This window comes from Apis laboriosa, unplaced genomic scaffold (genome assembly GCF_014066325.1).
Source record: "Apis laboriosa isolate Shangri-la unplaced genomic scaffold, ASM1406632v1 scaffold45_cov149, whole genome shotgun sequence".
NCBI lineage: Eukaryota > Metazoa > Arthropoda > Insecta > Hymenoptera > Apidae > Apis > Apis laboriosa.
Window position 1 is genome coordinate 2,458,319 of NW_025223361.1, and position 14,892 is coordinate 2,473,210.

The 14,892-nt window shown below is 22.8% G+C and overlaps 1 protein-coding gene across 3 annotated transcripts in view; it reads left to right on the forward strand.

Annotated features, from left to right (window-relative positions):
• LOC122716368 overlaps positions 1-14,892 on the forward strand; it is a 55,732-nt gene that overhangs the window by 38,366 nt on the left and 2,474 nt on the right. For 2 of the 3 annotated variants that reach the window (XM_043939377.1, XM_043939378.1), the window contains 2 exons: positions 6,634-6,727; positions 8,557-9,774. In XM_043939377.1, coding sequence (XP_043795312.1) covers positions 6,634-6,727; positions 8,557-8,724 — 262 coding nt within the window. In that variant the 3' untranslated portion in view covers positions 8,725-9,774. Of the gene's footprint in view, positions 1-6,633; positions 6,728-8,556; positions 9,775-14,892 lie in introns of those variants that run through there. The other variant, XR_006347011.1, reaches the window with a different exon arrangement.

Below are 14,892 nucleotides of genomic sequence, written 5' to 3' on the forward strand. Positions count from 1 at the left end.
TGAAGCGGTATCGCTTCGTCTCCACCTCGAGATATTTCTTCTTTTTGTGTTCGAAGGATTCTGCAATAACCCAAAGGGCACTTTGGATTATCTTTGTATTTCGATTCGTTCAATAACTTGAAGAGATTTCTTGGAGATGGTTTAGGATATTGATGCATATAGTATATCATAAGTATATAATAAATTATAATGTGATAAAGTGAATATATTCATTATAAATTGAATATTTTCATCAAATTCATTTGAAGAGATTTTAGGAGAGCAAAATAAGACATTTTTATACATCGATTTTTGTATTTGTTTTAATCTCAAGAATTAATTCTTGGAAGATGTATCAAGAATATATTAATATTTTGATATCATTAATCATTAAGATCTAACTTCACTTTTTTTGTATTTGTTCACTATTATTAAAGATTAAGAATATTAAAATATAATTATTAAGATATTAAATAATGCATTATTAAGATATAATTATTATTTATTTTTGTAAATTTTTGACGAAAGAATTTTTTAAGATAATATTGTAATAAAATAATTGCAATAAAATATTCGAATAAAATGTTATTATAAAAATCCAAATATATTACATATATATTACAAACTATTATTGTTTTTCTCACAAATTTACTAATTTTTATTGATATAAATCCAAAAATTATGAAATAAATGCAACTTAAGTATATAAATATAACTTAAGTATATAAATATAACTTATTTAAATTAATTGGCAAATTTTAACATTTATTTTAATTATTGCTGTAAATGTCAGAAGTTTCATGTAGAGATATAAGTATTTATCTATAAAAAGTTTAAATTCCAAGGAAAGATGCATTTATATAATCGATGATTGCAACTCAAATATTATATTTAATTTTAGCAAAGCTTTTATACACAAATACTGACAATAAGGATTTCCATGATCAAGTAAAAACTAAGAATGAAAAAAAAATTTAATATAGATTAAAATTGAGATATTTTTATCACAATTCATGAGGAAATAGTTTTTTGATTCTTCTTTTTGGTTCACCCTTTATACATATCAGTTATCTGTTTTATATTAATATTAATAAAAGGGGTGATCACATGTTATCTTATACTATCGGATGCATATAGTATGTAAATGAAATTTTACATAATAATAGCAATTTTTTTTTGCAAATATCTCAAAAGCTATGATAAGTGATCATAAAAAAAACTTCAAAATCTATAACTTTGAAATTGAAAATGTTTTTAAATAGAATGCTATATTTTTTATATATAAAATATATGTATTATAGAATTCAACAAGCTAGTAATGAACATAAATCATGAACTTTGAACAAAAATCAATTATATTTTAATCATTATTATAATCAACTACTAATCATTAATGAAATAATCACAGAAAGTAATCTTGTTATTTTGTACAATATTTCTAATCTAATTATTAATTAATAATCTATAATCATTTGAATGATTATCACATATACATATTTACACGATAATCAAATCAATTATTAATGATGAAATAATTGTATTTTTATACTTTTTTTTTAATTAATATTAATTAATATAATGTGATTTGTCAATTGAAGAAGAACAAATGTATTTTGGAAGTATCAATAGTGAACAATGAAGTTAAATAAAGTGAAATCATAATTGCGAGAGCATGCTAAAGATATCAAAAAAATAACTTTGGATAATAAAAATCATATCATTATAAAAACATATATTATTAAATAATATAAAAAGTATGAAAAATCTATTTAAAATTCAAAAGAAATCCATTTGATCGCTGGAAAATTCCATAAAAGTTTTTTCTAAAAAATAAATGAAATAGTCGAAATAATCCTGTTAATTGTCGCAATCAATTTACGGACATGGAGGAATGCGATACTTCTCTATCGAAGTATCGATATTTAAAAACCGTAAACAAAGTCTGCATAATATCTGCAGATAATATTTTCGATTCGTGAATAACTGTGATATTTCGTTATATAACTTCAAAAATTTGATGATACTAGAAATTATTTTCAAAATTTCTAGCATAGTATTATTGATTTATTTTTATATTATAACACAAGTCTATTACTTTTTTATATTTCGTATTATCATATTTAGCATTTTATATTTGGCATAAATTTTAATAAAAACATTTATTTAATATTTTTTCTTATTCTCAAGCTCATAAAATATATTAACAAATTTTAATTATTAAAATTTATTTTCTTATATGTTATCTAGTAATAGAGCAAAAAAAATATGAAAAAGAGAAAAAGTTGAAAAATTAATTAGTTGAAATTTCGAATAAAATATTTATACTTTTTAATATTTAAATAAAGTTTTAATTTTCCAAATATTTATTCGTAGCTACTATAATTGACCCGTTCAACTTATAATGTCGACTGTATTTATGCATAGTTAACTTCCATTCGATGCTTTGAATAATAAATTATTTAAATGACTATTCTTAACTTTATTCGAATCATTTTATTTTTGACTTCAACCAGTTAAAATTTAAAAATTTTGTATTTCTTTATAAAAAAAAACAAGTGAAACTTTTATAACAAAAATAAGCTTTAATTAAATCTAAATTTACTTACTATAAATTCTATTACAGTTTTATAATTTAATTAAATATAATTCATTTTAATATTAATATTATTGTAGCTAACATTTACAGTATTTTTATGATAATATTGTTAAAAAAAATTTAAATAAATTAAAGATTTTTTAATAATTTTCTGAAAAAAAATTAGGATTATTCTTGAACATGTATCAATGTATACGTTCTTTAATTAATTTATATAGAAAAAACATATTAAATGAATATTGCAAACAATTTCAAAAGAATAAAAATTTATTATTGGTACTGCTATATTAAATAATAATAATTGTAAAGGAGAATGGAATAATATCAATCAATTATTTCTTAAATATGGCATTGTTTTAAATTATTCTTTTTTTTTTTATTTTTTATTTTCAATCCAATCAATATTAATATTCAGCGATTCACAATTTCTCATTAAAATATTTAGTAATTCAAATATTTAGTGATTTTTAATGATTTATAGATATATATATATTTTCTTATAATTTCTTAAAGTAAATAAAAAGTATTAAAATTTAAAATAAAATTATTTTATTTTTAATAATTACTTTTTTCTTTCAATTTTGTAATATATCTAAAAGATAATTTTATCTCATAGATTTAATAAATTTTTATCATTTTAATAATTTTATCATATTTAAAATTATATTCATAATACTTAGTTATAATATCGATTAAGAGGAATTAGGAAATATTCGGGTGATTGAGGCTATACAATAAGTCTTTTTATATTGTTCGATTTTCGTCATTTGATTGAGAATGCATATTAATTATCGATCGGTATAATACTCGTTGCTATGCCGATTATAATTGAGTGACATCAATAGTGCATAGTAAAAAGAAAATAAAGAAATAAAAAATAGAATAATAAGATGATATAGAAAACATGAATTATATCGATCACTGATTGGCTGATATTCACTTTCAAATAATATGAAAAAGTTCAACACAACACAGTCTCAGATTATTTAATAAAATTTCATTTTATTTTTTAATATAGAGAAAATTGATTAGAAAATTATATGCTTGAATACGTATATTGGATATATATTGCAATATATTGTTTCAAAAAATGTATATGTAAAAAAATATTTTATTTAAACATTAGTTTTTTATTTTTAATTTTTTAAAAATTGCTTAAAATATTTTTTTATTTCTATATGCAAAAAATAAATATTATCAGAACATATTATGAAAAAAAAATCTATTTATTTTTCTATTTAAAAATCATGGGAAAAATCATGGCTGAAAGAATACTAGTCAAACTTTATTTTTTATTTTTTTTTTATATTCTTTTAAATATTTAATATATAGTTTATCAAAATAAAATTTTAAATTGTTTATTTGAGAAAAAAATCTAATTTAAATTGTTAAGAAAAAAAATTTAATGAAACTGACAACATAACTTTTTCTCGAGCAACTTTCCTTAATTAATTTATTTATTTTTCCACTCTTTTCTGTGTTTTTATCATTACTTTATGTCAAAATATTTTCTTTTTAATTACTATTAAAATATATTTTAATATGCGTTAATAGATAAATTAATTATTAATATTGGGCATTGTAAAATGATGTTTTATTTATACATATATATTTATATTCAACACAATTAAATAAAATGTAATCTGATCAATAATTAAAGATTAATTAGTGTAAAATTATGTTATTAATGATTAATTATTAATTTATGATTAATTATTTAATAATTATTGTTCAATGATTAAAAGAATAACCATAAGCATTTTATTAATAATATTAATTCAATAATTGATTATAAAATGATTTAATAATAATAATTTTGATTATGAATAAAATAATAATTTATTTGTAATAATAATATTCCATTTTAGATATTTAAAAAACTACTTTTTGTAATCAATTATAATAATAATTAAAATATAATTAATTGTTGTCTAACTAATGTACTGAATACTGAGATAAGTTTTAATAATTCAAATTTTAAAAAAGAAATAAATTTTTACTTAAAAACTATAAACTTATCTATATCTATACAAATTTATCTTACTAGTCCTATTATTTTTCAAGTAATAGATGTTTAATAAATTCACATAGTAAAAATTCGACACAAAAGAATATTTTGATATTTTTTTCAAACTAAAAAAAATATAAATACTTTTTTTTATATTCGGGTATTTAAGACAATTCTAACAATTAGAAGAAAGGAATCAATAATAAATTAAAAATCAATAATAAAATCAAAATAAAAAATCGTTTTTTGATTTGTACAAAATTATTTCGATTTGTACACATATAAATAAGAACAATTTTTATTTATAAAAATAAATTCTGATTGAATGATTTATAAACATCGAGCTTATATTGAATTTAAAATAAAGAGATAAAATCATGCATTTAAACATGTACTATGTAATTCAAGTTAAAGTGAATTTATATTTCAATTTGTAGAGATTTTCACGATTAGAAAAGAATGATTAAAATTATCATCTTATGGAGATTTTAATTAGTATTAAATTTAATTAATCCAACTATATATTTTAAACACAATTATATTATTCATATAGATCTTACTTTCATTTATATGTAATGTTTTTAAAGAAGATATGATTTAGAAAACTAGTTGTTTAAATTCTAATTATAATTGTTCTAGAAGATTTTTTTAAAACGCTTATAACAAACGCTTATAATATTTATATATTTGCTACGTAATAGTATGTGTCTTGAATATTAAATTTCAAAATATAATAATAATTTATAAAGAAATTAAAGTTAAATATGAAATTTAATGTAAAATATTTTAACAAGATAAATTTATATCGTAGAATATATCTTTATTGTAAAGATTCCTTAATTCTTATAATTTTCATTTGCTAATAATGATTTTTTCTTTCGATTTTGATCTGCATAGCAAAATAATAAAATTTTCCATTTATATGTTATCTTAAATTGAAAATATTACAATACATCGTATGTCGTATTTCTGTACAACAACTATAATTACATTATAAACATATTAATTTTTTATTGTAAACGCGAAAAAATGAGTAACATATTTTCAAGTAAGCGATCTGGTTGTTAGCGATAACTGGAAAATATTGATCTACGGCTGATCTCACGATATATTTGTTTTTTTAATTTTATTAACGAGATATATATATATATATTACATCGAATGACCAATTATCGCTATTTCTGTTTTCTATTCATGACTTCTAATATCGAACAAAATATTTTTTATAATAAATTCTGTAATAATCTTCTAGTATTTAGCTATTAAAATCTGAAATCTGAAGATTCTGAAGTGTCCAATTTAAAAAATTATTATTCATTATTTATTACATGTTTATTTTAATTCATTAATTTTATAATTTTTATTAATTTTATAAATGTTTATTCAATAATTTATATAAAAGTATAAAAAGAATTTCGGATTAAAAAAATTCAAATTAAATATGTAGATTAAAGAAAATTATATATTTATATTTTACAAATATTCCTTATTTGCATATTTATATTGTATATAATTTAATATATTTTACGATATTTAATCACAACGAAATTTGATTATGAAGATAGAATATAAATTTGAAATATGAAATTATTGTTTTTCTTATAAAAGATTCTCTTTTAAAATGTAGCTTAATTTTACATATATTTTATATTTTAAAATGAATATGTAAATAAAACGATAATATTGATAATATAATAAGAAATAAAAATTAAAATTATGTTTAAAAAACAAAAAATTAAAACCTCAAACCTCCTGCAGCGTTTCAAAAATTTAATAATTTTGCATAAATTATTTTTTTACATTAAATCTTAAAAATTAATGCCACATTAATACAAGTTAAAAATTAATAAATAATCATAAATAATACAGTTTTAATTTTTCTTATCCCACTCTATTCTACATGCTTTATTAACTGTCAATTAGATATTTTACTAATATATTCATAAGTTTCATAAATTCATAAAAATTATAAGCATTGTTATTCTTTAAGATTGAAATGAAATTTTAATTTTCACTTTGTACATCACTTACCAAATTTTCGTGGTTTCAGGTACAGCACTCAGGCAAAAATGGTGGACACGGGAACTGGCACGCTTTACATCGTCGGCTCTTTCAAAAGAATGACAACCGATCCTGATTTCAAGGTATATGCCACTCCAGCCTCTTGTTTTCGTTGGCTTGCTCGAAACGATCGTCAATGATCGGATTTTCGATTACGAACAAACATCGAATGCAAGAAAACGCGAGTACATTATTAAATACAATAGAATGTCAATTACCCGAACTAATTAGGACATGTTTGCATAAATGGTTTTACTTATAATCAGGAAAAACTAAATCTGAATATTTTGAAACAATTAAAAATATAAAAATTTTCCAATATTTTATTTTATTCAGATATCTATGACTGATCATTATGAAATTTAAAGGAAAAACAATAGAATAGATAGTAGAATAAAAATATAAAATCTTAGGATCGTTTCCAAAAGCTAAAATAAATTAAAAAGTTGCCATACAAAAATTTATTTTTAGGTCATAAACAATTATGTTTGCATTGGATGAAGTAAAAATAGAGAAAAGTATGCCATTGTGAAAATAAATATATACTAATTTATTTCTATTTTACTTTTACTAATGCAACTTTAAATCACTTATAACTTAATAAATAAATTTTAATCAATATTTTTATATACTAATATTTGTTTGTTTTAGCCTTTAAAATTAATTTCTAAAGATATCCCACAAATATATTAATATTAACGTTCTATTATATATATATATATATATATATCTATTATAATATAATCTACAATTTTATATATATTATAATAATATAATAATTTATAATAATATAATAATAACATATAATTTTATATATATAGCATTTAATTGACATCTAAAAAAGAATGAATTAATATTATAAAAATTTCTAAGTTAATCTAACTATCATGATTTAACTTTTTATTATTAATTAAAATTAAAACTACTTTAATTTAATATATTTTACGATATTTAATCAAGATGAAATTTGATTATGAAGATAGAATATAAATTTGAAATATGAAATAATTGTTTTTCTTATAAAAAATTCTTTTTTAAAATGTAGCTCAACATAACATAACCTTGCAACACTAATATTAATATGATCTTGTATTATATATGTATCGATTTTATAATTCCCGATAATAAGAATGTCATGCTTCGTTCCGATCAATTGTTCGATATTGTTATTTTTCTGATTATAATTAACCATCTAGATAATTAGATAATATATTAAAAATATAATATAAACTAAAATTTGTAGTTAATATTAATTTTACATATAATATAGTTACATATAATATACACAATACTATCTTAACAAGTTTCATCTTGATACAAATTTACACGATGTTAATATATTCGTAAGATTCTTAAAAGATCTAAAAAAAGAAATACAAAAATTGGTATGCAAAAATATATTATGTATTAGATTTATTTATAAGTTCATTAGTTTTCTAAGTTCTAAATTCTTAGTTTGTGACAAAGATAGAGTTATCGCTTCTATTTCCATTTCACTTCATTTAATTCAAACTTTAATTATTCATAATAAATGTCTTAATTAACATTTTTCCAATTTTTGGTGTCTAGAATTGATTTTCCAGAGATGTTCCAGAAATATATTAATATCGTGTATAACGTACAAAAGCTTATATATATCTTTTAGATGCATAAATTCTTGAAATTGATATTCTATATCAAAAATTAATCAAAAATGTATTCAGTTTTCAAGTATAAAGTACTTATTATATAAAAAAGTACATACCAAAGTACATAATATAAAAAATAAATTATAACAATTTAATTATTCTTTTTTTTTTAGATTAGTATCCACAACAATAATTGGTCATTTGGCTAATCGAAACTCGAGTAATCAGTGTTTCATTGTAGAAAGAAAATTTCGCAATGATGCCCGTTTGCTTCTGTTTTCCAGTTGTACCTGACGTCGAACGTATCGTCGAGCGACTTCAACATGGGTTACAGTATGACTGGCACGTTGGAGCGTGGCTGTAAGAAGACCAACTCTTTTCAGATGACACACTTTGCGGTGATTCGTCGACGAGACTACGAAAAGGCCTACGAGGACTCGAATCCCACCTAGTGCCCGTCCACACCCACGCTGTCCGAGTGTGGGGATTGCGAACACTACGCGTAGAAGGAAAGGGGTATTAATCGAATTACGCGCACGGCTTACCCTCCAATTTATTCTCGATTCAAAACAAAAACGTTCTTAGAAAAGAAGGATTCTCTTTACCATTCGATAATCGAGCAAATTAACTCTGTGATCTTCACACGGATCATAGTGATGCTCTCATCGAATCTTTCTTCTCGTCCCGGTCTGCAGGGAATTAAACGGTTAAATATCCGAAAAAAGCGATCGCAGCGACCTCGACTGGTAGCGTCAGCCGATACACAATTCGATGCAATACAGAGAAATCAAACACCCGAACGAACGAGCAAAAGCCAAAACGTCCAAAGGTAGCGTTAAAAACTTAGGTCGAATTAAGTAGTTTTTAAAAAAAGAATAGCAGGGAACGATACAGATGGCGAGTATACAAAAGTAATGTGATCGAGGATCGAGGACAAGCATTTTTCAAAGTATTAGCACGTAAGTTATTCGTAAAATGTTCGCAGGCGATAAGTTTTTCCTATTGGTCCTTTTTTCGTATGGGCACGCGCTGTTTCTCTATCGGTTGAATCATATTTTATTCGCGCGCAATTTAAGACGTGCTTCTATGAATTGCGTCCTTTAGAATGGCGAGCGCCTCGAACTTCCTAACTGTAATTATATTTTCCGTTCCTCGAGGTTATGTCCCCTCGTGTCGTTCCGAGGAACGAAGTTCGCGGCAATTCTTGCCACGCTCGCGCGCGTTTGCACCGAGTATATGTAATCCTCCTCGTCCATGATTTTAATGATCGTCGTCGTGTAGCGGCCTAGCTTCCAAGCGATACTTATTTTTGTTAACGAGTAGAGAGACGCATGGCCGTAACACGACGCTATTTGATGATTCGAATAGGCTCGGTCGAATTCAATGAGATCCGTGTTTACGTCCCTCCCGCTCTTCGGAATCGCGAATCCGATTCCCGATTTTTGTACCTTCGGCTTTGCTCAATGATATGTACCGAATATCAAACGCGAATGGCATAGATGTAAGTTGTGATCGAATCTTGTGAATTGAAGAGTTCTTATAAAATTTTAAAAATTAAATTTTTTTCAGGAAAAAGATGGAAATTGTTTAAATTCAACTATTTATATATAGATAAACTAACTTTTGTTGAGAACAATGTGAGTGTTGAAAAGTCAAATTTTTTTAGGAGCTGTAGTTGCTATTGATAAAATTGAGATATATATATTCATGTACATTAACTTAAAGATTCTAAAGAATTATAATAAATAATAAAAACTTAAAGTTATTTACAATTTAAGTTATAATTATGAATCTAATTAAAAATTATTGTACATTAGATATTAGCATTATATGTTAGTTAAAAGCAAAGTTATAAAATGTTTAAAATTTTTTGAGAATTAGAAGCCAATAGCAATTAAATTATTTATAAAATTTAAATAAAAATAAAGAATACAACAATTCAAATGAATTATAAAATTTTTTATTTTTTGCATAAATTTATGGTAAAGAAAAAAAAATGAAAAAATTCCAAAAAAAATTTATGGAATTTATATTTGTAGAAAATTTTATGTATCTACTATGTTTTAATTTTAAAGAAAATTTAATGTATCATTTATTTAAATTCATAAATGATATATCAAGTACCAATCTTATTTGTTTCTTTTTCAGAATAACTTGCATAGAAAAAATATATTTCTTTATTATATATCTATATAATATTATTTTTATTTTCATAAAATATAATATATTATAGATAAAAGTATATTTTATTATATTCCAAGTAAATTATTGTAAAACTAATAATATTTAATTCTATAAATTTTAACACAGCCTTGAACTGCTTTAATAATAGAAATATATTTATTATATTCTTCAATGTATCTGTCATACATTGTTTGATTTTCATGATTTTGTTTCTTCAAATGGATTAAGAAATCAACAATCAATTAACTGAAAATATAATATTAAATCACATATAAGTGATAGACAAAAGTCAAGAAACAGTAAGTGATATTTGAATTGGTACTTAGTGTTTTATAAAAATGTTTGATATACTAGTGATGCTAATTTGCTTTTAACATGATTATTAATAATAAGTAAACTACTTATGAAAAACTTAAATTTATTTTATATGCTTCAATTGGAATATAGAACATTTTTCAATTTTCGCATTTACAGTGTTTTATATTACAAGAACTCTTCAATTAACATTTATCGACTAATAGAACGCGCGTGTCCTCTGCATAAGTTTCGCTTTAATCGTATCTCGATATATGAATACTTGTATTTCTATAGTCTGAATTTTACGGCAATATCATTTTTTTCTAGTACCTTCTTAACGTGCCTCTTTTTTCTCTATTTTTCTTTCTTTTTTTCTTTTTCTGCTTTCCCACTATTCATGAACTTTTTACTCTCTTCTTCTTTCTTTTCTGTTTCTCTCTCTATCTTATGTGCGCATGCGCACATGTAATGTATGTAAGTACATGTTGTATATTTGCTGTTTTTTTTTTCTGCCTTTTCGTAATTGAACGTTTGATCAATCACGTCTGTTCGTCTTTCTATTTATCAAATTAACGTACTATCGCGAATGAACCCGGTAGGATTCCACGTGCCATTTAGTCGAGTGTTATTATGCATTACAGGGTTTAATGGTCTTTCACGATTTAGCGAGGAATCTATTTGTCGTTTAATATTTTATTACGTCTCCTTTTCTTCTTTATATTGTGTATCACATTCAATAAGTTTATTTTCCTTAATTTTATTTAAGCTATTTTATTATTTAATTAATAGTTATAAGTTATCTTTGTTAGAGTTTTTATTGGTTGCAGTAGTATCTATCGAATAATTGTTGTACGATTAAGATCGTAGAATTCTTCAATTATTCGGTATTTTAAAAATTATTGATGACTTTTTTTTTTATTTCGCTTATTTCATTAACTCGAATGAGATAGAAAAAAATTCATATTTTTTATGATGCGTATCTTAAATTTCTAAAAGCATATAATTTTCAAGGCATAAATTTCTATACTTCAAAAAGTGGAATTTTAATTCCAGAATAATTCTGCGATGGTTAAGCAGGCAAAAAGCAAGGCAAAAAATTGGGCATTCTTCTAGTTATTTTCATCCGAATAATCTTTAGTTTAAAATATATTATAATCTGAATTGGTTTGATCTGGTTTGAAAACCGGATATGAGTATTCGAGTATTCGAACTTAAATCTGAGTATTCAAATATATCTGCAGTTGAATTTTTTTCATAATTATTCAGATGAAGTTTTCTTATTAATATTTCAATTTAGAATAAAAAAATCAAATTTAAAAAAAATTAATATAATCATCTCGATCAATTAAGATTTTAATTTATCTTAATTTATCTTAATTTGGCATAGAAATGTAATTAATTTTGTTGTTTTCTGAAGCTCAAAAGAGTGGTTATAAGTGTTATATTGTTTATTTATAATATAATTCAAGATAATCCAAAAATCCAATACTATTTGTTTTTTTTTCATGAAAAGTACAAAAAACAAAATGAGCATATATCAATGTTTTTTATTTAATCGCACTTATTTTTTTATTTATTTAAGAACAAATTATTAATGCATGCATAATTCGATACAATATAAAGAATAGCCAAAAATTAGATGTATATGTAAATAGTGAACAAAAAAAATTCAAATATTCAAATTTTGGAAGTTAAATTCAAATTATGATAAACATTTCGAATATCTGAAATAATATCTGAATAATTAGAGATCATCGAATATTAAAATTTAAATCGAGTAATAACCAGTCTACAATAGATCACAATTATAAATTGCCAATCGTAAATCCTAAAAAATTTAATGAATTTAAATTTAATTAAAGAAGAAATAGTTTTTCAAAATTACAAAAGATTGCAATATTTTTTTTTTTAGATTTTTTTTTAGATTAGATTTCAATTTTTTTAAATCTGCGTCTTGAAATTATTTTTTTAGCTCTTTATATCAATAAGAATAATTTATTCGTAAACAAATAAATGTACGGATAATGACGATCTCGACGAGTTTCAATGATTAATCGAAATCGAGTCCTCGCTCTAAAAAAATGATATATTTGATTTATGTGATTTTTGACTTAATTATTAAAATGACTTATAATTACCGCTGTTACTGGAAACAGATTAATCTAAATTTTATTCATAAATCTTAGATCTTAAAAATCCATAATGAATCATAATATCATTAAAATTCAGTCAATAAAAGAAAAAATATTTTTTTTAAATTTGCAAAAAATTTTTTCTATTGGCATTATTTATAATCGAATTTTATATAATCTTTAATCTTAAGAAAGAAATGGAAGTTATTCAATTTCTTATAATCTAAGATTTAAACCTAAAGCTTAATATTAGATTTTTATTAAATTTAGATATATCGATTATATAATATTTAAAATTCAGAATTTTTTCTGATTTGTAGACTGATTTTAAATATTCTTAAATATATCTTAAATATATTCAGATATTAACATTTCAATGAAGTGATCCAAATATTCAACTCAAATTCAGGCATTAATATAATATATTATTCTAATTAACTTCATTCAATTACTTTTATTTTACATTTTTTTACTTTATTATTTTTTCTAAATAAAATCTCTTCTTTATCTCTCTTTATAAATCTTCTTTACATTTCTCGCTAATTCGCGACTCACTGAATAGAAAATCGCTATGAAAATAGCGTACAAATGTTCTCGTTTAGAAGCTGATAGATAAGATTTTCGAGAAAACTCGATCGATGTCGTAGATCATTAGTTTAGATGTAGACATGTAATGCTTTGTCTAGCAGATAGCATTCTAGTCGTTAGATAAATCTCTGTAGTAAGAGCGATTCGGTAGTAAATTTGTTCGACCTTGAAAGAGACCCGAAAAAAAAAATCAAAATAGTTATTAAAAGACATGTCTCGGATTGAATGGCATTTCCAATCTTTGTTGTATTTTATCTAGATCCGAGTGGCTATTCCGCTGTTTCACGTTCCAGCACGATTAAAAGTCAGTAAAAAGAAACGATCTTGAAACATAATATCGTAAACATAAAATCATACTCGATGGAATAAACACATCACAAACTATCGTTTGTCGTCGCGAATGAAGTTTTTTAGGAAGTTATTCCATCATTTAAATTGACATTAGTACATATATGTATATTTTCTTTGTAAAATTAAACACGGTAAGATACCGCAAAAGCTAGTCTCGGGTCTCCGGAAAGGTGACTTTTGCACGCTTGAAGAGAAAAAAATAATAATAAAAACGGTAGACACTGTTGTTGTTCTCGCTTTTCAACATAGTCTCGATGTGTTTGCTTCTTTTTTCGAATAGCTGATATTTAGATCAGTAGATAACGATTTAAATGAACGTATACGTCCGATATCACGGTCCCTCCTAACTACTTAGCAGTAGCTTTGACCCACTGATGCACGCTTTCGTTGAAGTGAAAGGGAAAATGGCGACGGTCCATCTTCGTCGGTTGCACAACGGGTCTCTAGTCAGTCTTTTTTGATCTTTCCCTACTTTCGATGTTCCGTTCGAAATCGTTCAATGAGAATAAACTAGGATCAAAAATAACAGTTTCATTTTGAAATACATAAAAATGATGTAGAAAATATTATATAGTGTTTATAAAAATTATTACCAAATTTCAGAAACATATAATATACATTAAAACAAAAAAAAATAAATATAGATCTAAAAATTATATAAGTTTTGAAGTTATGAAATTTTTTTATTATTAATTTAAGATGTTTTTACACGGCATTTTGATATATCGTTCATTTCAGTACATATTTCTATTATTTTATCATAGATATATATATACGCATGTATTAAAAGATCTCTGATATTGCTGTTATATAATGTTAGGATAAATTAAATTAATATAATTAACTTAATTAATTAAATATAATATATATTTTTATGGATTAGTTCTAGATATTTATAATTGAAATAGAATCTATTATGCTATTATTAAAAATAGAGAAAAATAGAATATTTTTGAAATTAATAGTTTTTAGATTTATGTTTATTAAATTAAATTAAAATTTTTTTGCTTGTTTTGATGACTATTATATACTACTGAAATTTCATAAATTTTTATAAATACCTTTTAT